Source organism: Dasypus novemcinctus, chromosome 18 (assembly GCF_030445035.2).
Source record: "Dasypus novemcinctus isolate mDasNov1 chromosome 18, mDasNov1.1.hap2, whole genome shotgun sequence".
Classification (NCBI taxonomy): Eukaryota; Metazoa; Chordata; class Mammalia; order Cingulata; family Dasypodidae; genus Dasypus; species Dasypus novemcinctus.
Window position 1 is genome coordinate 11575182 of NC_080690.1, and position 26604 is coordinate 11601785.

The window sequence follows — 26604 nt, forward strand, 5'->3', positions numbered from 1 at the left end:
GATGGTTTTCACAAGGTCAGCTGGGTTTTAGTTTGGCAGTGGTGGGAGTGGTTTATCTCTAAGAAAATTTTGTTTAGTCAAGAGCTACATATCTGAAAAACAGCCTATTTGAGATTTTTAAGAGAAGAGAAACCGTGTGTCTTCTGCTCAGTGTTTATGGTTAAGAGAAAGGAAAAACGCCGTTTCAACTATTGTTTTTATTTTTTAGCATGCATGTCAATTCGTTAGTATTTCTGATTAAAAGGAGGAAGTTAAGGAGAAAATGGGAGAGGGGGGATAAAGAGCATTATATAAACGAGAGCTGTCCCAGCGGTAAGAGTCACAGATGGTTCAGACAGTTGGAAATTGTTGTCATATTGGGTTTCTTTGCAAACGTGGGCCTAATTAGAATATCACTCATTGATACCGGCTGTCTCTGGAGCTTCTGTTCATTCCCTAAACCTTTTTGTTGTTGTTCACTGTTTTGGGGGAAAAAGAAAATTCCTCTTTCTTTTCCTCCTCCAGGAATCAAGGACCCAAGTGACTCAGATGTGCCTCTTAGTTATTTGGAATCTTTCTAAACACTTTCCAAATTAATTTCCCATTCTGTGCCTAGAAAGTGGAAATGCAGAGCATTTCTAATGTGCAGTGGGCATGTTCCAAATCTTTGTATGGGATGATACTTCTTGGTTTCAGTGTCTTATGAAAGAAAACAGTGTGCTGGCTCCTCAAACAGCACATTGCTTTTTAGCTCCTCCTCAGAAGTTGCAGCAGTCAGTGCTGCTCTAAGGAGCAACAGTGAAGGTATTTTAAAACATGCCTTTCCAGGTGTCCCCTGAGCTGACATCCCCCCTCCCCAACATGTTTGAGCAATTTTAAACCAGCTGTAATAGAAAACTTCTGACAATTTGGAGGCATTTTTATGCTTGCAATTAAATGTGATTGCCCTGGTGAAAGCACATGGTAAATTGCTAAGGATGATACAAGTCCTGGACTTTTATTATCACAAATAAATAATACTGGAAGTGCAAAACTGCTGTTACTTGTTAATTACCCGAGGTCTCATCTCCAGTCACCCAACACTGGAGTTAGCATTTGAAATTTAAACTCTGCCAAAAGAATATGCTCCTGATTCTGTTTGAGAATGAAGGTTTGAGTCAGGTAATTTCCTTGAACATCTGTTTACTTTTGGGGATGCATATCTGTTCATTTTGCTTCCCAAACCCGTGTCTATGCATGGATGGCTCTTTGGCTTATATATGAAAAGTCTATCTCCAGACAATGAGAGTTGTGCCATTCCCACAAACCTTCTGGAAATTCACCAACCTTGTGCTTGGCATTTAGTTTCTATAGGAATTACTGTGACAGGGCTAATTATAGGGACCACAGGGTCCTAATCTTCATATAATGCTCTGAATTATATTTAATCTGAGGGCACTGCAACAAAAACAATGATATCTTTGCCTTCTGCATTGCTCTTTGCCAGCCTGTTGGAAAGTGACTATTTGGCATTGTTGGCTCAGGGCGGTGACAGCCTAAACTTTTCCTACTGCAGATTACGTCTTTGTCACGCCGGTGCAAGTGGACTCGAGTGGATCATATATTTCACACGACATTTTGCACAACGGCAGGAGAAAGCGATCAATGCAGAGTGCCAGGAGCTCCCTGCACTACCGATTTTCAGCATTTGGACAGGAACTACACTTAGAACTTAAGCCCTCGGCGATTTTGAGCAGTCACTTTATTGTCCAGGTACTTGGAAAAGATGGTGCTTCAGAGAATCAGGAACCCACGGTGCAGCGATGTTTCTATCAGGGATTTATCAGGAATGACAGCTCCTCCTCCGTCGCAGTGTCTACATGTGCTGGCTTGGTGAGTACGACACGTTCTGAATCCGACTCCCTCTTGCCTGTACTTTGTGTTGCGTGAATGAACAGATGTCTGCAATATTAAATGCTCTCCTCGCAAACCCGACACATCCGCACTGTCAGCTTTGATACTTATAATATTCTCAATTGAATTAATCTAATCTGCTCTCAGAAAAAAAGAAAATGTAATAGAACTTTAATTACCATTTGGAAAATTCTTTTGATGTTTAATGGCCTGGGCCTTTTCATTCTCCATGTTTGAGACGATCCCCAAGGAAATTAATTTGATGGATGCCATTCGCTTTGTAAAGTCTCAGGAGACCAGGCATTATATAAATCTAACAAGCTGCATGCCTCTACATTGCTTTGAAATGGGAAAACTGCATTTCAATGCAAAATTGTATTCAGCAGCCCTGCTAAGCCAAGGCTTCATGTTATGCTGGGAGGCCTTTTGTTTTCTTTAAACGAATCTGCACTGTCCTGCTCACATAAGACACCCTTTTAGGATGTGGGGTGACGTGTTCGCGGGTTGGCAGGATGATGTGGGTTGGCATCTAGAGGCGAAGCACTTAAAAAAGCACTTGGAACAAATGCTATTTCCTCTCCATGTAATCCTCATCTGTTGAGCACCAGGCTGAGAAGATTGGTGTAAATGATACTGCTTTCAGAATCTGATCAAATATATGAGGCAGTAAATGGTGTTGAGGTTGATTTCATTTTGTGTTGCAATTCAGAAGTGTCATGAGCTAACAGAAGAATTTGTGTGTATTAAGACACATGGAGATAATACTCTAGAATGGACGGGAGAAGGAAAAGGTTTGGAAGCACCATTGAGGATGTAGGGTTAGTCTTGTTTACGTCAAGCCATAAAACAAGACTGGGGTGGCTTAGGTGCCAGTGACTATGAAAGCACACAGTAAAATCCAAAGGATGGTACAAGTCCTGGAGTTTTATTTTCATGTGTAAATAATTTTGGAAATATGAAATTGCTGTTACTTTTTAATTATCCCAGGTTTCATCTCAAAATACCCAACACTGGGAGTTCTCATTTGAAATTTAAACTCTGCCAAAAGAAAATGTTCCTGATTCAGTTTAAACATGAAGATTTGAATTAGGTAATTACCTTGAAGAAAAATTCCATGTAATTACTTTTGTGGATATATATTTATTCATTTTGTTTCCTCTCCCCACCAGTTCATCACATTGTGGCCTAAAATTTAGCTAAAATTTTTCTTCAATACCAGATGAAAAAAGACCAGTATGGTTTTTAAAGTACAGAGTAAATTAAAGATTTAACAATTTTCAGCTGAGATTAATCTACTTAAATGGTCAATATGGCTCAGTAATGACCTGTATATTATAACATGGCTATACACACACCTTATTTTTTTTGACATCCTCTCAGTTCTGTTCTCTTTTGCTTTATTCCTCAGTATCCCAGAGTTTTCAGAAGTTTAAGTACCCTACCTGAGTAGTTTAAACTACCCCATTCCTGTGGTTAGGAGCAGTCTGTCCAGGTTCCAGTTCTCACACCAGCACTTACTAGTAGGACCTTGGTCAAGTAACCTAACCTCTGAGTGTGTTAATTTCCACATCTCTAAGATGGGAATTATAAGAGAGCAGACATCACAGGACTGTGGGGTGTTAAATAATTTCTTCCCTGGAAAGTGCTGCAGTAGAACCTGGCTGGAAACAACTGCTCTGTCTTTCCATTTTCAGCAAACAGTAGCACCTTCCCCCCATCTGTTTAGCTCTTTCAGGATTCTGCTCTGTGAGGGTTCAGGAATCTAATAAATTGCCTCATGATAATAGATGCTGGCTTCTCCTAGGGAAGAGAGTCACTTTTGAACAGGGAGCAAATTATGACTTAATACATAATAATGAGGTAGTTTGAAACTTCCCATCTCACTGATGGGTATGAAAGAAGTCACTGACAAGCAAATCTGTCTGTGTATAAAGGCTGGTAAAAACCAGATCCTGAGACCCAGGTTCTGTCCCTACTTTGCATCAAACCATCTGCATGTCCTTAGTTAATTAACTTTACCTCTCCAGGACTCGGTTTCCTCTCCTGAACCATGTAAAATGATTTCTAAGAGCACTGCCAGCTCTAGGCATCTGACTCTGATTATCCAATTTGTTGACCCTCAAAAGGTCTGCTTGGTAAACCCTGGGCAGAGAGATGGTCAAGTTTATCCCCATTCCACTTCCTGCCCTACACCCTGGCCCACCAACTATGCAAAACACACATACCCATACTCAACAAATCCATAAGAAAAAAACAATAAAGAGGACAGAATTAAAACTGAGAAGCTGAGACCCTGTATACTTTTTATAACCTTGTTATGAAGTCTAGTGTACACACAGCAAAGTACCCATATCATAAGGGCACAGCTTAATAAGTTTCCATCAGTTCACACCCATGTAATCAGCTCAAGACACAGGATGTTCCAAGTGCCCCTGGAAGACCCCCTTGTGCCCACTTCCAGTCACTGCCCCACACAGGTAATAAATATCCTGACTTCTAATTGTGCCTAGTTTGAATTTTATGTAAGTAGAATGATACAGTGTGACTTTTCAACCTGGCTTATTTCACTCAATGTTATGTTTGTGAGATTCATGCATTTTAGACTGTTCTTATGGTTACACAGTTTTCCTCCGTGAATATTCCACAATATTCCCATCCAGTTTTTGATGGACATGCCAGTGTGCCCAGTTTGGGGCTATTATGAAGACTACTTCTGAATGTTGTTGTATATGCTTTTGGGGGAACTTATGAACATATTCTGTCAGATACCTGTGTAGGACTGCAATTGCTGCGTCATGGAATATGTACTTCTTCACCTTCAGTAGATACTGCCCAACAGGTTTTCAGAGTGGCTCTACTAATTTACACTCCCATCAGCAGTATATGAGAGTGCCAGTTGCTCCACATCCACACCAACGCTTGGCATCGTCTCCCTTTCCATTTTAGCTACTTTGATTGACGGATGTGAAGTGAAACCACATTATGGGTTTAGTTTGCATTGCCCTGACAGCTAATGAGGTTGAGTACAGTTCCTTCTGCTCATTGGCCAATTGTATATCCTTTTCTGTGATCTCTTTATGTTATATGTGAACAAGAAATAGTATAAACATTTTCAGCCCCAGTTGTGGTATTTCCTACTTTTTCTGTAAATAGCCTCAAGAATCAGGAGCAGAAGTAAATGCCTTTGGCATCTTAACATCTTTGTTACTGTGGTTATGAATCACGGTGCATTTTTCTGCTTATTAAAAATTATCAAATGGCAATAGTGAGTCCTGTGAAATCACTTAAAGTACCACATTGAGGGAATACTGCACTGTGGATGTGAAAATATGGGGAAGAAGGGAAAATTGCCACATCAGGAAGAACACTTCTTCATCCTTCTGTCTACCTGGAACCCCTAGACATTTCTCAGCCCATTTCAGTAAAACGGGGGGTGCAAATTCCCTGAAAGTTCTGTACCCTATTTCCAGCAACTATGGTCATAGATTCACTGTGGTAGGATGACTCAAGAGTTCAGGAAAGGGACAAGCTTTGAACATCCTTCTAGGAGAGACTCATCAGAGTTAACATACTAGAACAGATGGGCAACTCTTCTCCGATTAATACAGAGAATACCATAAGATGCCTGAGACTGGGGGATGAAACTTCCACTTGCAGCCTCTGTGAGTGTTTTTTCAGAAGGAGAATGGGACCACTGGCCCCAGGAGCCCTCTACAGGAGATAGCAATCTCCTGGTGTTTAGGTGGTGTGTATGAGAAAATTCATGAAGCAACTTGTAAATGACTTGACAAAGTATTCTGTTTAAATCTGGGGTTTCCCTAATTTGGCCATGGAAACTTTTTTTTTTCCAAGGAGCGTATCTTCACAATTTGGTAGTGGTGAGTAAAACCCCAAAACAATGATTCTCAAAGGAGATGCTGTAATGTTATGCATTTCTGCTAAGAGATACTCCAGGAATAAAAGGGTTCCATGGTCATTTAAGTTTGGGAAACTTTAAACAAAGTTAAAGTCATTACTGTAGTATATTTCAGGCCCTTTAACATGCAAACATGCATTGTGAAGATTCAGAGGTATGATTTTTATATTAATTTGACTATGCCTCCCGCTGTTAAACCATTCTTGATCAATTTCTTGTTTCAGATTTCTGCAGTTCACAAAAGAAAATTTGAAGTCTTACATTTGTGGTTTACTGGTGCCTGGCATATTTATAATGACAGTTGGGGAAATGTATTCCTTGCTTAAGAAACTCTAAAATCAAGCTCCATTCTTAATGTAAAAATCAAGTGAAAGGGATATGCAAACTGTCATCCATGATACATTTCCACTCAGATCTGCAATACATGGGAATATTTTTTTAAAATTCTGAAATTTATAAACTCCCTGTACCTACCAAGGAACAACTCCCCTTTTCCCCTCCCTCATCTCCTGGTAACCTCTATTTTGCTTTCAATCTCTCTGGATTATCTATTTCTGGCTATTTCATATAAGTGGAATCATCAGTATTTGTCCTTATGTGTCTGGCTTATTTCATTCAGCATAATGTTTTCAGGGTTCATTTATGTGGTAGTGTGTGTCAGAACCTTACTCCTTTTTACAGTTGAATGATATTCCAGTTGTGTATGTAGCACACTTTGCTTATCCATTCGTCTGCTGATGGACATTTGGGTTATTTCTATCTTTTGAATATTGTGAGTAATGCTGTGAATGCTGATGTGCAAGTACCTGTTCAAGTCCCTGTTTTCAGTTCTTTGGGGTATATACCAAGATGTGGAATTTCTAGGTGATACGGTAATTGTCAAGCTGTTTTCCACGGCAGCTGTCCCATTTTAACTTCCCACCAGCAATGCATGAGAGCTCCGTCTCTCTGCATCCTCTTTCAAACACTTATTTTCTGTTTTTTAAAGTGTTTTTAAATTGGGCAGCAGATTTGGCTCAACTTGTAGAGCATCCGCCTACTACATGGGAGGTCCAGGGTTCAAACCCTGGGCCTCCTGACCTGTGTGGAGCTGGCCCATGCGCAGTGCTGATGCACACAAGGAGTGCCCTGCCACACAGGGGTGTCCCCATATAGGGGAGCCCTACACACAAGGAGTGTGCCCCGTAAGGAGAGCCGCCCCATGCAAAAAAAGTGCAGCCTGCCCAGGAATGGCACCGCACGCATGGAAAGCTGACGCAGCAAGATGACGCAACAAAAAGAGAGACAGATTCCCAGTGCTTCTGACACAAGCAGACACAGACAAACACAGACGAACACACAGCGAATGGGCACAGAGCAGACAATGGCAGGGGAGCAAGGGGAGAGAAATAAATAAAAAATCTTTTAAAAAATTAACACAATAAATTTTTTAAATCTTAATTTAAAAAAATAATAGCCATCCTTGTGGGTATAAATCTTGTGGTAGATTTAATTTTCATTAATAACTTCTTAAAAGGCTCAGCTGACAGGTTGGAAGACTGCTTTGGTGGCATCTTCTGTAACAGGAAAGCTCGGTCTCAGATTACGTGTCACATCAGATGCTCAGAGTGGAACAAGTGACAAGGTCGTGGCTGCCAAGAGAAGACCCCCTGCGCCCAAGTCTCGATTCCTGAAGCATCATCCAACTTTGTCACTTGGTTTCCCTTCATTTCTCTTTTCATTGTCCCCGGCAGTTAAACCGTTAGTGGCATTTCTCCTCCATGGCTGGCTGCCCTAATGTCCCCATTGTATCTTTCTTGAGTGGTGGCCTTTTTAGACTTTGACTGCAGTGGTCCATTCTCCAGAGAGCCTCGGTCCCTGCAAGGAGCTTTGGACGCAAGTGGATTTCAATAGATGACGGGCAGGCTTTGATCTCTCCTTTTCAAAAGTATTTTATGACTCAGAAGGCTCAGTCATTGAGTTGCCTGTTGCTGGTCACTGCCTGCCCAGGAGTCTTTAGAAAGCCCATTTCTATTTGAAAAAGGGCTGAAGTTAAATGGCCTTCGTCCGTGGCAGAAAGAAACAAGGCCCTGCTGCTTTGGAGGGACTCGTTAGCTAGCAGGGGTTTGTTGAACTACATATACCCCCTCAGAACCTTTTGGTCACTTAAGAGGATCATGTGAAATTAAGGATTAGACTGGTTTGTACTGACATGTTTTTGATGCAGGCTGACCTGAATCAGAGACGTTTTCTTAGGCTATGTCTTGATTCATCAAGGGTGAAAAGACTTTTGGGGGGTGGAGGACTGAGGGGAAGCGCTCTGCTGTGTGTCCTCTTCAGACATGATTTATAAAGAGAATTACTTGTTCATAGCCACTCTTTTAGCCACATTCCAGGCCAAGCTCTTGTTTTGACAATAGCTGAGGGTCTTGCCAGAGAGTTGGCCTCCACTGACCAGGGCCCATCTGAAGGATGGCAACCTGGGAGGCTGACGGGGCCGGCCTTCTCCCCTCGCTCTGTCTGTCAGAGGCTGGTCACTGAGGCACCAGACTCTCCGAGCTCCCGTGCTGTCACCATTGGGCTTTCTTCATGTCGCGAAACCTCGATTTTCTCTCCTCTAAGGTGGTAGTACCCTCCTGTAGGATTGTGACTGTGAAGATTCCTGATGATTCCTGATACGTAGTCTCCTGTTAGCCTGGCATGCAGGAGGAGATCTATTATTATCATCACTATTAATTAATGATCCATTATTTTTGAGTCTGGACCAGGAGAGGGCTGAAGCCTGCCTCTTGTGCCATCTCAACCTGCCAGAACGGGAAAAGAGTGAGCGGGTTTCGGCAGTCACCCACATGAGGACGTTTGGGGGTTTTGTGGGGAACTGCTTTATCAACTATGAAGAAATAAAATGAGAAAAGGTACAGAATCAAAGAGGAAGGATCAAAGATTGATATGGATAGTGCAGTGGCTCTGAGCTCAGATGTAGTCAGTGTGAGTCCCACCTCTGAACTTTACTGGGTAACCAAGTCAAATTACTTATTCTCTCTCTGCCTTATCATCTTCATTGGCAAAATGAAGATGATATCTCCTCCACAGGGTTTATGGCTGCTCATTTGAAAGAAAAAGACTACATGCAATGTTTTTTGTTTTTTAAAGATTTATTTATTTCTCTTCCCTTCCCCCATTGTCTGCTCTCTGTGTCCATTCGCTGTATGTTCTTCTGTGTCCGCTTGCATTACCTGGTGGCACTGGGAAACTGTGTCTCTTTTTTGTTACATCATCTTGCTGCGTCAGCTCTCCGTGTGTGTGGTGCCACTCCTAGGTGGGCTGCACTTTTTTCATGCAGAGCGACTCTCCTTGCAGGACGCACTCCTTGCACATGGGGCACCCTTATGTGGGGACACCCCTGTGTGGCAGGGCACTCCTTGCGCATGGCAGCACTGCGTGTGGGCCAGCTCACCACATGGGTCAGGAGGCCCTGGGAATCGAACCCTGGACCCTCCATATGGTAAACGGATGCTCTATCAGTTGAGCCACGTCCGCTTCCCTACATACAATGTTTATAAGTGTCTGGCACATAGTGATGATATTGGTAGTGATAACAGTATAGTAATATTCTTTATTTCAGATGTTCTCTCTTTAAAGGGGCTTTCAAACTGATACATGACAATCCTTTTTACCTCCCACAGGAGGAAAGAGTTTCAGCCTAGATAATAATGATCATTAGTATTTGTCTGTCACTTATAACTCTTAAGACTGAAGCCATTGAGAGGAAGATTCAGCTAAACACAAACTTCAGCTTTTATAATATTCAACTGCTAGTTGGTTTATTTGTGTTTGTTTTAGTTTGCCAAAGGGCTGCTGATGCAAAGTACCAGAAATAGGTTAGCTTTTATAAAAGGGATTTGTTTGGGGTAAAAGCTTACAGGTCCAAGGCTGTGAGAAGTCCCAATCTGGATACCAGAAAAGGTGCTTTCTCACCAAAGTCAGCTGCCACATGGCAAAGTAAGATGGCTGCCAATATCTGCTGAGGTTGTAGCCTTGTGGGCTCACTGTCTCCTCTTGAGCTGCTCCGTGGGCCCAGCCTCTTGAGACTTCCTGCCTAAGTGATCCTCTAGTCCTCTCTCACATGGCAGAATTAAATATGGCGACTTCCTTTTCCTCTGTCTCTCTGTGTCTGTTTTTATCAGACCAAGCAAGCGGTCAGAGAATCAACATGAATCATACCCCACTGGTAGTCCATTCAAAAGTCCTTAAGTGATCTTATCAAGTAATCTAATCAAAGGACCCTCAACTGAATTTAATGCAATCAAAGGGGATCACACCCACAGGAATGATTAGTTTAAAAACATAATCTTTCTTTTTTTTGGATTCATAAAATCTCAAACCGCCACAATATTTAAGGTCTAAAGTAGCCATGTTTTAGCCATGTACTTCAAAGAAACTGGAGTAACCACCCCCCCAAAAAAGAAAGTACAATGTTCAGGTCCCATCCCTGAAAATTCAGTAGGCCCTGAATACAGTCTGACTTTCATGTTTAGTAAAAGAAATAAAAGCTTCACAAATGGTACCCCCAAATGGCTCCACTGGGCACCTTAGGGCTGTGAATCATTGTCTTAAAGGTGTCTGAAAAGAACTTTCTCCGAAGAAACAGAGGACTACTTGAACCTCATTTGGAGAATTATTTTTGCTTCATGGAACACATCACCCCATCTAAGTGTGACTAACAATGCACAGACGAGCCTTAGGCAGTTTGTACGTAGAGGCAGTATGAACCAAAATGTAGAGATTGTTCCTGTTTATATATTGTAGGACTTTTCATTTACAAGTAGTAAAATTCCATTTCAAACCATGTTAAGCATAAAAAGGTGTATTTTTGGCCCTGGAGTTATCTTTCTAATCCATCTTTCTTTCCTTCCATTTTTCCTCCGTCTCTCCTTCCTTTTTCTTCTTTGTGTTAGGATGGGCCAGCTCCCAGCAAGATCCAAAATATCGCTGTTCTCTTTCTTACTCAGTCTCTCAGCTCTTCTTATCCCTGCTTGGCTTCCTTCTGTGTGCAGGGCCACATAAGTCCCACAGATGATTCAAACATTTTCTTGAGTTCCTGGTTTCCCATTTGATTTATTCAGTGCTTACTCTACAGTTGTAACCTATGTGATACCTGTGAACATGCAGGTGGGGCTCTGGGTTTTATTTCCTCTCTCATCTGTCTTCAGCAAGCCCACAGAGGGCTACATTGAATTCACCTCTGCATCCAGACAAGATTAGCCTCTATGTTTCTTCATGTATTCATATGTGAACTAGCCCTAGGAGAAGGTCTGCAATGGCACACAGCAAGCTGAGGACACCATGGTTAACAGTTTGAAGCTCTTTTTGAAGCCAGAATTTATTATCTTATGTGCATGTGTGTGCTTAAAGTATACATAAATTGTGTTTCCCTAAAGCCTTTTTTTTGGTGTGGTGAAGAGGAGTGCTTAAAAATAATGAACATCTTGGAGTTCTTCCCTTATCATTATATTTAGATCTATGTTATTCTTTAACTGCTGCATATTTAATCATTCCCTTCTGATTGTTTTTAGTTTTTGGCTGTTGCTGAAAAAAACATGCTTAAATATGACTCTTTTGTAGTTGCAGGCAATTCTATATTTTATGAAAGAGAGAAAGAGAATCCTACTTTGTGAAAAGCTGAGGTGCTAAACACAATCAGGACATCAGCCATAGCTAGAGAGCTGCTTGTTGATATTGACATTGGCCACCCAATATCCCTGCCACTACTACCTTGGTGGTATAATAATGCAAAGTTACTGAGAAATCATTCCATCCTTGTGTCACAAAGAGTCCAAGATGCTCTGAAGGACAGTTTTCTGCAGCAGAGTATATGTGTTGGTAAAATTGCATGGTTTTCCAGCAGCAGCAATAAACAGTTTAAGAGAAAATGATGCTAGTTTCTGAAGTTTGAATATAAATAGGATTGATAGCACTATATACATTAAGGCTTTCATGACCAAAAATATTTGCTTGGACTTCATACACATCTCTGTCCACAAACCCAGGAGTCCTTCTTCAGTTATATACCAAATCATTCCCATGAAAGCCTGTTCCTACAGTCTTTCTATCCAATTATGGGGCAGAGTACACTCAAATGCCATAATACAAGTCTGGTGAGAGAGTTCTGTCTGGACAGCATGCTCACCTCTCTGAAGGGGGATGCCTTTGATGTATCTAAGGATTTTATTTTCTGCTGAATTCTTTTGATTGCTTATTCATGTCACTGAGTTTGGAATATTTTATCTGCTCTTAATTACCACTAGAAGTCAAGGGGGCATACTTTCTAATACTTTCTAATATAAATTATGAAGCACAATCACTAATTTACTAGACGTCAACTGCATACACCCTTATTTGAAAGACGGCACTTGAAAGGGATTGGGATAAAGTAGTCAAAGGAGATTATCTCTCTGATTTACAGAGTTCTCCTAGAGCAGGGTGCTTTTTATTGCCAGCGGGTTCATCCCGTGACTTTACAATTTCTGATCTCCCTTTCATATTTTACTTTGCCACTTCCAGGAAGCAAATGAATTATACAAATTAATTTCTGTGGGCAAATATTGAACATACTTCTTTTTAACCTTGGTCTGTTTTTTTAAAAAATATTTATTTTCTGCCTCTCCAGATGGTTAAATGTTTATTATTTACTGCCTCTCCAAATGGTTCTATCATTTGTCTGCTCATTGTTTGCTCACCTTCTCCACGGGGCACCAGGAACAAAACCTGGGACCTCCCACATGAGAGATGGGCGCCCAATGGCCTGAGCCATATCTGTTCCCTGTGGGCTACGGTGTCTGCTGGCTTATGGCATCTGCTTATTGCAGTGGGGGTGGTATCTAGCTTGTTGCGGTGGAGGGTAGCATCTAGCTCATTGCGGCAGGTGCGGTATCTGCTTGTCTTCCTTTAGGAGGCATCAGAACCTGAACCTGGAACCTCCTATGTGGCAGGCAGGTACCCAACTGGTTGAGCCACATCCACTTCCCTGATCTGTTTTAATCAGTACAGAGACATGATGGAAAGTAAATAATACTTAAATGTACTCTCAGTCTTTAAATATGCTAACACATTTCTCTTCATCTTATCTCAGGGTCTTACTGCCATAGTTTTTCAATAAAATGCATTTAAGTAAGATAGATTTCATTCTTTTACCAAGTTTCCTTTTATGTGTAATACAAATATGAATCTCTATTTAATATTATATATTTAAAACTGTCATTTATACCTAAAAATAATTCTAGATCAGGGATTTTTTGTAGAGGGAGCTCTTAAAAAAAACACATGCCCAGTCCCTATTCCAGACCAATGAAAGCAAATTGTCTGAGGATGGGACCCAGGCATCTGTATTTTTAAAAAAGACTCCCTGTGTGTTTCTAATGCACAGTCAAGATTGAGAACCCCTGGTCTGGTGAAAATGTTAGGCACTTTAAAGACGCTATCATCTTACAAATACCTTGTACAGTAAATTAAGGAGGAAGGATGGTATGTTAAAATCCATGAGAATTTTTTAGAATTCCATTACTTTTGCTTAGTATTTATGTGATCTTGGAGAAATTATTTTTTGTTTACTAATTTTGTAATCTTGTGGAAATTCTTTTTTTTTAATGTAGAGAAACTTTTTTTTTTTAAGATTTATTTATCCCCCCACCTCATTCTTTGTGGTCACTGTCCACTCTCTGTGTCCATGGGCTGTGTGTTCTTCTGTGTCTCCTTGTCTTTTCTTTAGGAGGCACCGGGAACCAAACCTGGGACCTCCCGTGTGGAAGAGAGGTACTCAATCACTTGAGCCACTTCAGCTCCCTGGTTTGTTGCATCTCCCATTGTCTGTCCTCTTTATGTCTCTTTTTTGCATCATCTTGTTACATCAGCCTGCCGGGCCTGCCTGCCATGCCAGCTTGCCTTTTCTAGGATGCACTGAGAACTGAACCCAGGACCTCCCATGTGGTAGGCGGAAGCCCAATTGCTTGAGCCACATCCGCATCCTGAAATTATTCTTCTTAAAATCATTATCTTTTTCAATAATTTTAGACTCATAGAAGTTGCAAAAATAATACAGAGAGGGAAGTGGATGTGATTCAAGTGATTAGGCACCTGTCTACCATATGGGAGGTCCTGGGTTCGTTTCCTGGGGCCTCCTGGTGAAAGCAAGCTGGTCTGCATGGAGAGCTGGTGTAACAAGATGACGTAACACAGGAGACACAGAGGAGAGACAGCAGGAGATGGAGTGAACCAGGGAGCTGAGGTGGCTTAAGCAATTGAGTGCCTCTTTTGTGTTCTTAAAGAGAAGACAAGAAGGAAAGGCAAAGCAGACACAGAGAGTGCATGGTGAATGGACACAGAGAGCAGACAGCAAGCACAAAAACACAACAGGGGAGGGAGGAATAAATTAAAAATAATAATAATACAGAGAGTTTCTTTATACCTTACATTCAGCTTTGGGAATCATTAAATTATTCAAGAATCTAGTTTCCTCATCTGTGAAATGGATATGAAAAAAAAAAAAACCTACCTCAAAGGACTGCTGTGAGAATTAAATAATGTGTGAAATGTGTGATAAGCAGAATTCTAACCTGCCCCCTGAGATACCTGCCCGCTGGAGGATACACACCTTCTACCATTTATTCAGTTAAAATTAATCTAGGTGCAGCTGTGGAGGGATTTTGCAGATAAATTAAGGCTCCAAATCAGTTGGCCTTAAAATAGGAAGATTTTCAGGATAAGTCTGATTTCATCATGTGAGCCTTTTAAATCTGGGTCTAGAGGTCAGGGACAAGAGAAGTCAGAGAGGTTCATAGTTAGAGGGATTGGCATTTGAGAAGTTCTCCATTGCTGGCTTTGAAAATGGAAGCATCTATGTGGCAAGGAGCTGGGAGTAGCCTCTAGGTGATAGCAGGGAAATGGAAGCCTCAGTCCTTTAACCTAAGGAACTGAACGCCGCCGACCATTGCATGAACTTGGAAGTGGGTTGTTCCCCGAGCCTTGCTCTGGGTGAGAGAGCAAGGTTTGGCTTGAATGGTTACCTATTAAGTTATTAATTATTCCTCTCCTTGCTAATGCTAAGGGGAGGGGCCCCAAATGTTATTTGTTACCCCACCAATTGTGGGGGCCAAGGGTGAGGCCTGTTTGGAATGTGGCCTCCCCTTAGCCCCGGAAAAGTCCCAACTGGAGCATCAAGGTCAAGGTCTTGGCAGGGGTCTTATAGCCATGTTGTCTGGTTGCCATGTTGCCTGTCAGAATGGGTCTATTTTCAAGTGACTAAGTTTGTGATAACTTGTTACACAGCAATATACTACAAAAACATTTCCGTCTTGCTCACTATGTAGCAAGTGTGTAAGACAAAGTGAGTCCCATCCCTGCTCAGAATCACAGTCAAATTAAATCATCTGGTCCACCACTCATTCTTCTTCATGGGGCTAGTGAAACAATGGGTCCAAGGAAAAGAAGCAAGTTCCTTTAAATATTCAATATTTAACGTTTCTTAGGAAATTGTTATGTTTAGCACATAGTTTCTCAACAGTGGCTTTGTAACAGTTGGGGATGGCTAATTCTTACTAGATGCCAGTAGCACCCCCTCTCCAGCTGTGTGACCTAAAAATGTTTCCAGACATTACCACATGTCACTCTGGGGACAAAATCACTCGCGGGTGAAAATCATTGATACAGCAGGATCGCAAACTGACTTCTTTAACAGAATGCATTTAGGTAAGTTTATATTTTAGTGTATACATGCTGTTGATTTCAGTGTCATTAAGAGCAATGATTTCAGGTATTCACCTTCCTTTGAGGAATTTAGCTGACAAACCTATGAATGGTGCAGGGGGGAGGGGGCCATTGGGTGGCAGCAGGAAAACCATCTGGAAATATTTTAAAAGATGTGTATTTGCTTTTGGATTTCACAGCATACCAACCCAGACTATTGAAAATAATGGGATCTCTGAAGAAACAAAGATATATTTATAATAAAATTTACCCTCAAGTTCTTATGAGGGAGGGGGCCTAACCCATGGTATCACTTAAGTATGGATTCTATTTCTGGCTTTGCAGGTGACCTTAGATAAAAGTTGTGTCCTCTGTATTCTCTTGACCTATGAGAATGGGGACAAGATGCAATTTTGCTAATGAAACAAAAAGCATTCTCTGTGTTTCATCAGTATGTTACGGCCTGGGAGTCCTGGAAAAGCGTATTAGATTTTCAGATTTACTACGTGTTGCTGGGCCACCATTTACACATCTAAAACATGAAGAGACAAGGAGCTCTTTTTAATTGGAATGCATGATAAGAAGCCTAATTCTCTCATATGGGTGGACTCACCAGCCGATGTAATCGTTTAACCTATCATCCCTCCTTTGAATAGACTTATCTATGAGTGAGTAGTACACTGATGTTTATTTAATTAGCAGCACCCTTTAAATTATTCAACTCTAATAAGTATGCAAAATCAAGGTCACTTTGGTGTTTGTATTCCTAGCTGTCATAAACGAACCTCTGAACATTTATTTTCTCTCCGTTCCTTACTCTCTCTCGTTCATTCATGTATTTATTAACCCATCCATTTATCCATCATTCACCCATCCATCCATGTACACATCTTTCTACCCAAAGCATTTATTCTCAGCCTAGTATGTACCTTAGTATCATAACAGACTATGGGAATATAAAAATAATAAAAATATGGTTCCTATAATTTGTGCATGCTATTGAAGTTAAGTTAGTATCAATGCAAACAAGATAATTATAGATTTAGATAATTTTAAGCCCCTTGGGAACCACAAAGAAAATGGCAGAGAATATGCAAACTCATAGAGACAGAAATTAGAGTACTGGTTACCAGAGGCAGGAGCAGGGGCATTGGGGAGTTAATGTATAATGGATTTAGGGTTTCTGTTTGGGGTGAAGGGAAAGTTCTAGTGATGGATGGTGGTGATGGTACCGCAACATTGTGCATGTGATTAATCCCAGTGAATGGCATGCTTGGGAGGTTGGGATAGAAGGTTTATGAAATATGTGTTTCTACAATTTAAAAAAGAAAAGAATAAAAAGAGCAGATAAAAGACTATAAACAATTAAATGTAATAAAATATTATCCTGGGTAGAATTTAAGACTATAAGAGAAAAAAACTAAAAGGACATTGTTGTGACATATGAAAAAAATTTTAAAATAGGAGATAAGCTTTATATCAATGTTAAATTTCTTGAACTTGGTAATTGTACTTAAGTGAACATCCTTGTTCATAGGTAACGTACATGGAGATATGTGTTTAAGGAATATAATATATGCAATCTCTCTCAAATGTTCAGAAAATAGTTATATAGATTGATATGTAGCCAGATAGATAAATAGATGATTGATAGATGGTTGGATAGGAAGAATTATATGGCAAATGTGGCCAAATGTTAAAATTGATAAATCTGGGTATCTGGAGAGTTGGGTGTATATTGGAGTTCTCTGTATGGGGTTTGCATTATTTTTATACCCTTCCTTTAAGTTTAAAATTATTTCAAAATAAAAAAGCTAAATACAGGTAAAAAATATGATTCCTGGTTCCTTAATTCTAGGGTATTCCAACATGTGGGTAGAGAGTGATAGTGACAGGAATATAAATACATAAGGACAGGACAGCGAAACCAATATCATACTTAAAATATATTGAAAGCACTATGGAATCACAATTAAGGACATAAGACTAATTTGTAACATAATGGGCAAGCAATTTAAATGATTGCATTAGCCCTTAAAGATGTATTAATATCAGGGGATCTTGTATGTAATCCCATGTAAATTTAATTGCTCGCAAATCAATTCAAAGTATAGTTAATCTGATAACTTCTTACCGCCTTCACTGCCACCACTGTGGTGTTATCCACCCTCTGTCTCACCTGGATTCCTGCCACCACCTGCTGGCTGAGGATTCTCTTGTTTCCCTATAATCTACTCTTTTCACTCTAGCCAGATGATCTCACTCTCCTGTCCTCCATAGGTTAATGGTTTCCCATTACCGATAGTGTATAATCCATATTTCTTATCATTGCCTACTGCACCCCATAGACCCAACTTCCTACCTTTTCTACCACTGCATGGTCCTCTCCAGCCCTTCTGGCCTCCACTACCTTTCAGCACGTCCAAATGCCTCCACTTTGGACACTTTGCCCTTTGAACACTGTTGGTCCAGATATCCACTTGTTTCCTTCCTGCAGTTCGTCATTTCTGTGTGTTACAGAAATTCTTCACTGACACCCCAATCTAAAATAGGTCGCCTGCCCCTCCTCATCCCCTTCTCTTTATTTTCCTTCCTATTAAAAGAGTGAGGGAATACTTATTACTCAAGTAAGTGAGTACTTAATCACTCAGTACCCGACTTATTTATCTTGTATCTACTGTCTCCTCCTCTTGAATAACTGCTCTATGAGGGCAGGGGCTTTATCTCTTGTTTGCTGCTATATCTAAGTGGTTTAAATTGTCCTTGGCACATAATAGAAATGCAATAAACATTTATTAAATGAATATATGTAATTATCATTCTGGTAATTTAAAAGTAGATAAATTATTTCTATGTTTGGAATACATTATGAATTGGATAGTACTTATTCATTCGTGTGATCATTGGGAAAAAATCAGGAGGGTATCTCTTATGTGCTGGGAATTTAGAGATGGAAGTGACCACCTGTAACTTTTTTGCCTGCCTAGCATCCATTTCCCTACTCTTTGGTAAGAACGTTGCGATTTTCCTTGGGAACCCACATCTCACTTTTTCCTTGAGTCAGCGGGATTTGGGTGGGGATGGAGGTGACTTGTTTTCCAGAGTGACCATTCAGAATATCACATGTCCTTGGCTACTGTGATTGGTCCAGGTTTAAACCTGGAACAGGATCAGAACCAATGAAACCAAACCTTGAGACATCTGGGGGCGGCAAAATAGGTGGAATGTAAGCCCAGAGTTGTTGGCAACCATTTTGTCACCTAAGAATAGGATCATCACGGTCCTGGGGGTATAATTTGAACTTGTAGGTCTATCTGTGTCTGAAATCAGTATTGTGGGCTTTTCGTTCACATGAACGATACCTCCCTCCCTCATCTTTTTAAGGTAGTTTAACTTTAGTTTCTGTCCCTTTCAACAGGCAGTTGAAGTGGAAGTGATGGACACTTTCCATAAAGAGCTCACAGTCTCACAAAAGAAATAGACAATGAGGGCATTGCGCATAGAGTAGTTGACAGGTAAATGCAATGGACAACTTGCCCACACTCTTTGTGAATAGACATTCATTGGGTCTAGTGCCCACTGTACAGAGTATTAGCACATCTAACATTGTCAACATTTGTTCCTAACAGTGCATCTTGGATCCATTATCTATCTTGCTGATTCACTACTTTGTCAGTTGTCTTGTTATTACACACCTCTCCATGTTTGCCAACAATAAGTGCAGATGGCTTTAAAGCAGTAGATCCAAGTGAGCACATTATATGCCTGTCATTGAGCAGTTGGAGGGAGATGGAGACTTCATGGTTGACTTAGAGGATGACTTCACACTCTGTAACCACTTTCAACTGATTTCTTTGATTTGTTTGGACGATGACATGTGGAGTAATGTTGTAAACCAAGAATGCTTATTGATGGAGGACATTGTTCAACATTCATGTGCAGTTCATTTGTGTCTTTGAAGAAGTTTATTTTAATGACTCTAATTTTAGTGTGCAGTGGATTTTTATTTTTAAATAATGACAACAGAAGTTTTTTCCTCTGAAATCCTCTATTTTTAAATGGTGCACAGAACTCTGTCTCTGCTTTGCTCTGGCACGACACTACCCAGTAGAAATGTAATGCAAGCTGCATAGGTAAATTTAAATTTTCTATTAGCCGCACTTTTTTAAAAGTTGAAAAAAGTGGTTATGATGGGAAATGTTATGTTGTATATATGTTAACCACAATATAATTTTTAAAAATAGAAAACACTAAAGAAGGAGAAATTCCTGTCAATGGTAGAGTTGACTTAATCCAATATCTCTGATATTTTAATATGTCAACTTATAATCACTATACAAATTATTAATGAGATACTTTACTTTTCTCCCCACACAAGTCTTTTGACATCCAGAGTGCATTTTACACATCACGTCACATCACAATTCAGATCAGCCACATTCCAGTGCTCAGTGGCCACATGTGGTTTACAGCTACTACATTGGACAGTGTGGCTCTAGATGTCCTATTTAATGTTCCCGAACTTGCACAATGGAAGCAAATGAACAGAAAAAGCTCCTTTTGTATTGACTTGTTTGCTAAAATGACTTGTCTTCCAAACAGCACTGCCACAAGCATTTGCTGTTTTCAGATGAACACTCTCCTGAGTGGAAGGTTGGTAAATTGGTTTGGGGCACTTGGTCATTGTACACTTACATTTAAAATTGTACAATTCTGAGGGTGGCAATCAGATTTAAGATAAGTATGCTCAATTAAACATTTCTCTGGAAGATAAGGAGTTTTTTTTATTTCAGAATTTACACAAAAATTTCTTTCTAATTAGATTTGGGCAAAACATGTAGTTTAACCCTTGCTGAGTCTTTTGAATGGAAATTTCTTTAATTCTCAGCCTCTGGTTTGCCCTCATAATCATGTTCCTTATTATACTTACCAACATACCTAAAATCAAAATATAGTTTTGAAAAGATCCATCGTCTGGAAATTAAAAACCAGTGTTACACTTCAGTCTACCTCCCTGTAAAAGGAGTTCAATGGTATAAATAATCCAGGGCAGTGGACAGTCAAAAATATATCCCATCTGACTTGGGACCACGTTTAACTATCAGAACATTTAGTTACCTGACTGGAGCACGTTCTTGTGCTGGTGGCTTCCCCAGGGAGGCAGGGAGGCAGGAGAAACCAACCCGAAGTGAGCATTTCTCCATGCCCTACCCCAGTGGCTTGTTCCATAGCTGGAGAGTGAGAACCTGACTCAGGTTCGAATGCTGTATTTGCTTGCTGAATGCTGGCCTCCTTAGGCCAGAAAAGTAGAAGAGAGTTTTTCCCAGGCATATTGGAAAAGAGAAACAAGTGGTCTTCATTCTATGGTAAGAAAGGAAAAGTTATCAATCCAGGCAAATGTCTTCCGCTCTCTCGTCTTGTGGGTAGACTGTACACAAATCACAAATCGACCTTTTTACCAGCCTGTTGTGAAGTTGACCCTGTACCACCTCTTCTTGTGGCATATTCCATTTGTACTTTCACACTTCAGCATGTGATTATGTGAATGATGTCTGTATCCTGCACTGAATGGCTTATGTTGTAAGGGTGTAAACGCTGCCATTAAATTTTCTTTTCTCATCCTTGTATCTCACACAGCTGTCTTCTTTCTCTACCTCATACGGTTGTAGAGAGTCTTCAAAATCATAATGCCTTGCAGAGAGCAAGCATCTTCCTCTTAATTATTTAACATGTAGTTATTGAGTGCCCCTGTCTTCCAGGACCCGTATTGGGAACTAGACATATAGCAGTGATTAAAGAGAAAAGTCGCTGTCCTCATGGCAGAGGAAGACAAACTCCCAAACCAGTAAATAGTATGTCAGAAGGTGCATGTGCTATAAAGTGGGGAAAGGAGATGGGAGTGCTGGGGGGTGGGGAGGCCATGGTAGGGGAGTTGCACTTTTCTATCTGGTGGTCAGGAGTGGCCTCCCTGATAACTGACAATGGAGCAGAGGCCTGAGGATGTAGGGGAGCAAGGGGTAGGGATACCCCGGGGAAGAGGACCCCAGGCAGGAGAGTAGCAAGTGTGAATGCCTTGCAGAGGCTATGGCTTGAGCAGCCACCAACACAGTAAGTCATTGCTGCCACACTGCTCTCTTTAGCTCATCTCCTAAAACAGGTAGCAGAGGATATTCCTGCTTCATTGGCACTTTGCAAGGAAACAGGGGGGTCCTTTGGAATAAATGAGCCAGTAGGAAGTGCGCCGGGGACCTTCTGGAGCTGCTTGACAAACAGGGAGTATCTGAAAGGCCAGGCAGTTATACTGCTGACGACATCATGCTGTGCAAGGATAAGAGAGACAAATTTGAAAATAATCCTGTTGGTGACTGCGTGTTGGGCATAGGAAGGAGGAAAGTGTTCTCTGCTAGCCCTCCTCAGTCCTGGGGTGATTCTAGCTATTAGTTTTTCTCAATAGGAGTTAAAACAAAGCGGAAAGGGCATTGGCTCTCATTGTCTCAGTATCAGAGGCTTGGTCCTCATCCCAGGGCTCTTACTAGCCCCTCTGTGACCGTGTGCAAGTCATTTCCCTTCTCTGGATCTCAGTTTCCTCCTCTGCAAAGGGATTAGATAGGCAGCTATCAAACCGTCCTCTCCAATGTACCTGCATAGTCATTGTTTGGAGTGCTTGAAAAGAGTGTAAACATAATGTAAACCATTATCCATGTGGTGCAGCAGTGCTCCAAAATGTACTCACCAAATGCAGTGAATGTGCCACGATGATGGAGGAGATGGTTGATGTGGGAGGAGTGGGGTGAGGCAGGTGGGGAGTATATGGGGACCTCTTATATTTTTTGAATATAACATTTAAAAAAAATAGAGATGAAGTTAAAAAAAAATTTCAGATTTCTGAACCCCACTCCAGACTGACTGAATCAGAGTCTCTGGACTTGGGAGCCCTGGACTCTGTATTTCCAATAAGTGCCCTAGAGGAGCCTCATGCTCACCAAATGGTGAGAATCAGTGAGCTAAAAAAAAAAAAAGTAGTCTGGCTCATATATTTTTTTTTCAAATTCTACTTCTTTATAGGGAATTTTCTTCAAACTTTGGGTCGCAATCAGTTAGTGGGTCACAAATCAATCCAGCCAATTCTGACCAATATTATTAAGCAAAGAAATCTTATAGAATAATCTAGACAATATCAGATTATATAATACCAAGTAAGGATGAGTAGTTTGTGAAATTTTGTAGTGTGAGTATATGTATACATTCACTGGGCCCTGTTATGAAATGTCTGTGGGTGTGTACACAATTTTTTTGGCTGTGGCTTTTAGTCAGAACGGTTTGGGACTATTATGGAATATCCATGCTTAATGGATAAAGAGATCTATGTAATTTGTCCCTCAGGAAAGTAGGACTGTGTGAGCCATTTAGCATCAGCCCAAATACCGAGCCTTGTGCTGTGGTAACCTTAGTAAGAGGTATGGCGACATTGAATAAATAAGTCTTTCCTAGAACTGACAGGTTTTAAAGATTATGTACATCTCTATACATTTGTGCCACTTTTTTTTTTACCCCCACAGCACAAGAAAGATATCCATTAAGTATTTGAACAGAAATGGAGCACTTTCCTCCGATGTTAGCAAATGCTTGTCTTTGATAGCCCAGCTTTTAGCCGAGCTCAGATTCAAGACAAGGCTTGTTTGACAAAGCAGACCTGTCAGGGAGCCTCACCATAAATGCCATAAACCTGTTGATTTAAGGGTTTCAGTGTACACTGTAGGTCATCAAACGCCAAACAGAGCGCATGGTGTTTGATCCGAGGATTCAGTTCTCCATTGTAAATCTGTCAGCCTCGGCTGTTTAGTCAGCTACTGAGAGCAGAATGTCTGTGATACTATTTATCCTGTCATATCAGCTTAGGAGAAGAGTTTTTTTGTTACTCTCTGTGGAATAAGCCAGTCCCTGTTAAATGCTACTTTCGACTCTAATGCAGTTTCTTATCTCTACTTTCTTCAATATCTGTTTCAATAGGACAGGGCTTCAGGCAATGTAGCTTTTGTCTAGAGTTTTTGACTAAAAAGTGGTCCCTCAAATTACAAGGTGCTTCTGAAATCTTGCATACCACTTCTCCCCTTTAAAATTAATCAAAATAGCATATATACAGAAAGGTGCATAAATAATGACTATACAGCTCAAATTAATTTTTACGAAGTGACCACACTCATATCGTCAACCAGACCCAGAATATAGAATATCGCCAGCACCCCAAGTCCTTCCCATGTCTCCTCTCATTCTTAATTGCTTCACTTGCCAAACACAACCACTGTCATGACTGCCATTCCAAGAGATGAGCTGTGCCTGTTGTGAACATTTTGTGAATGAAATCAACAGAATGCTCTTATGTTACCTAGCTTATTTTGTGAACGTATGTTTGTGATATACATTCATATTATCATACGTAGCTGAAGTTAATTTATTTTCAAGTGCTTTAAAGTATTCTATTGCATAGATGGTCACGATTTATTTATCTGTTCTATTGTAGGCAGACATGTGGGTTGTTTCTGGCTATTGCAAATAATGCTACTATGTATATCTTTACATGTCTTGTGGTTCAAATATGTACTTTTCTGGTTTGTTTATCTAATGTGGAATTTCTCTATATTAAGGCATGTACAAATAGCTTCAGTAGAAATTGCCAGTTTTCCAATGTGAAACTAACTTAAATTCCCATTAGCTATATATGAGTTTCACTTGTTCCTCATCTTTGCCAACACTTGGTATTTTTGTCTTTTTTTTTTTTTTTCATTTGAACCAATCTGGTGTGTATGTAGTATATCATATTGTGATTTTGCATTTCCCTGATGAATAAAGATGAGCAATTTCCCATGTATTTACTGGATTTTATTGGACAGTTGGATAGCCTCTTTTGTAAAGTGTCTAAGGGTTTTTGTTTTGTTTTACCCATTTCTCTCCTGATTTATCTGGATATCAGATCTTATACATAAATGTATTTTCTCCTACTCTCTGGCTTGCCTTCTTACTCCTTAGTATTTCTTTTGATAAATGGCATTCTTAATTTTAATGTGTCCTAATTTAGCAATCCTTGGGGTCCTGTATTAAAACTCTTTCCTATACCCAACTTCATGAAGATATTTTTAACATAAAATTCCGGAAGGTTTATTTACCTACACAATTTATTTCTCTAATCTATTTGGAATTGGTTTTTGTGAATGGTGTGAGTGGTGGGTCAAGATGTTTTATTTCCCAATTGAATATCCAGATGACATAGTACTATGTATTGAAAAGACCAATAAATTTCTAGCTCTGCATTGCAGTATTAACTTTGTCATTAAGTAGGTAATGCTGTGATCATTGGTCTGTTTCTGGGTTCTCTATTTTATTCTATTTTTCTATTTTTTTAAAGATTTATTTTATTTCTTTCTTTCCCCTTCCCCCCCTGTTGTCTTCTCTCTGTGTCCATTCGTAGTGTGTTTTTCTGCGTCTGCTTGCATTATCTGGTGGCACTGTGAAACTGTGTTTCTTTTTTGTTGTGTCATCCTGCTGCATCAGCTCTTCATGTGTGTGGCACCATTCCTGGGCATGTTGCACTTTTTTCATGCGGGGTGGCTCTCCTTGCGGGACGCACTCCTTGTGTGTGGGGCACCCCTACACGGGGGCGCTTCTGCATGGCACAGCACACCTTGCACCTGGCAGCATGGTGTGTGGGCCAACTTACCACACAGGTCAGGAGGCCCTGGGGATCGAACTCTGAACCTTCCATAAGGTAGACGGACGCTCTATCAGTTAAGCCATATCCACTTCCCTTTTCTATTTGTTTTTGTGCAAATTATTGTAGCTTTGCAATATGTCTTGTTATCTAGTAGTATAAGTCCTGCATCTTTGTACTTCAAATTTATCTTGACTAATTGGGTTCTTTGTATTTTCATATACATTTAGGATCAGTTTGCCAATTTCCACTAAAACCCTAGGATATTTAATTTTATAACACTGCATTTATAGGTTATTTGGATTGATTGAATTTATAGGTTAATTTTTATAATATTGTTTTCCAATCCATGTAAAAGGCAAATCTCTTCATTTATTTAAGTCATTAAATTCTTTCAGTGATGTTTTCTAGCTTTCATTATAGAAGCCATGCATATTCTTTGTTAGATAATATTTTCCTGGCTGTGATGATTTGCTGCAATTTAAAATGAAATAATTGTATTTATATTATTTTCTATTTTTTCCCACTAATATATAGAATTGAAATTGATTTTTGTATATAGACTCTTATCTAGAAGCCATGCTAAATTCACTTATCAATTTTAAATTTTATAAATTCTTTTGAATTTTCTATGTATAATCATGTCTTCTATGAATAATGACAGTTTTTAAAATTTTGTTTCAATCATTAAACTTTTTATTTCATTTTCTTACCTATCGTACTGTCAAGGTTCTCAAGTGTGGTGATGAGTAGAAATGATGATAACAATCTCCTTTGTTTAATTCCTGATCTTGGGGGTAATATTTAATACTTCACCATTAAATATGATGTTAGTGGTAGTGGTTGTTTTTTTTTTGTAAATACCTTTTATCAGATTGATAATGTTTCCTTTTATTTGTCATTTGCTAATAATTTTTACCATGAAAGTGGTTTTTCAGCATTTATTGTATCATGTGATTTTTCTCTTTTTCCCATGAAATATAGTGATTTTTCAAGTTTTAAGCCAATGCTGCATTCTTGGAATAAAACTTACTTGTTCATGATGTATTAATTTTATTCATTGTTTGATTTGATTTGCAATTATTTGTTTAGGACTTCCCATGTATGTTTATGGAAACATTGGTCAGTAATTTTATTTTCTTGTAATATCCATGTAAGGTTTAGATATCAAGGTTTGGCTGGCCTCATAAAATGAGTTGAAAAGATTTTTTTCCATCCTGCTTTCCTTGGATTTAATTTGGTATTCCTTTCATTTTTATATACAGTTTCTTAGATCATATCTTGTCAACATTTTTTCTTTTCTAATATATGATTTTAAGGTTAACAATTTCCATATAATCACTACTTAATCTTCAATGGGTTTAGAATTCTATCTTGGCCTTTATTTTCC

The 26604-nt window shown here is 39.8% G+C and overlaps 1 protein-coding gene across 2 annotated transcripts in view; it reads left to right on the forward strand.

Annotated features, from left to right (window-relative positions):
* Window positions 1–1552: 1552 nt before the first annotated feature.
* The window catches only part of ADAMTS18 (ADAM metallopeptidase with thrombospondin type 1 motif 18), a 159524-nt gene continuing 134472 nt past the window's right edge, over window positions 1553–26604 (forward strand). The window contains exon 1 of one of the 2 annotated variants that reach the window (XM_058279675.2): window positions 1553–1851. In XM_058279675.2, coding sequence (XP_058135658.1) covers window positions 1624–1851 — 228 coding nt within the window. In that variant the 5' untranslated portion in view covers window positions 1553–1623. The remainder of the gene's footprint in view (window positions 1852–26604) is intronic. The other variant, XM_058279676.2, reaches the window with a different exon arrangement.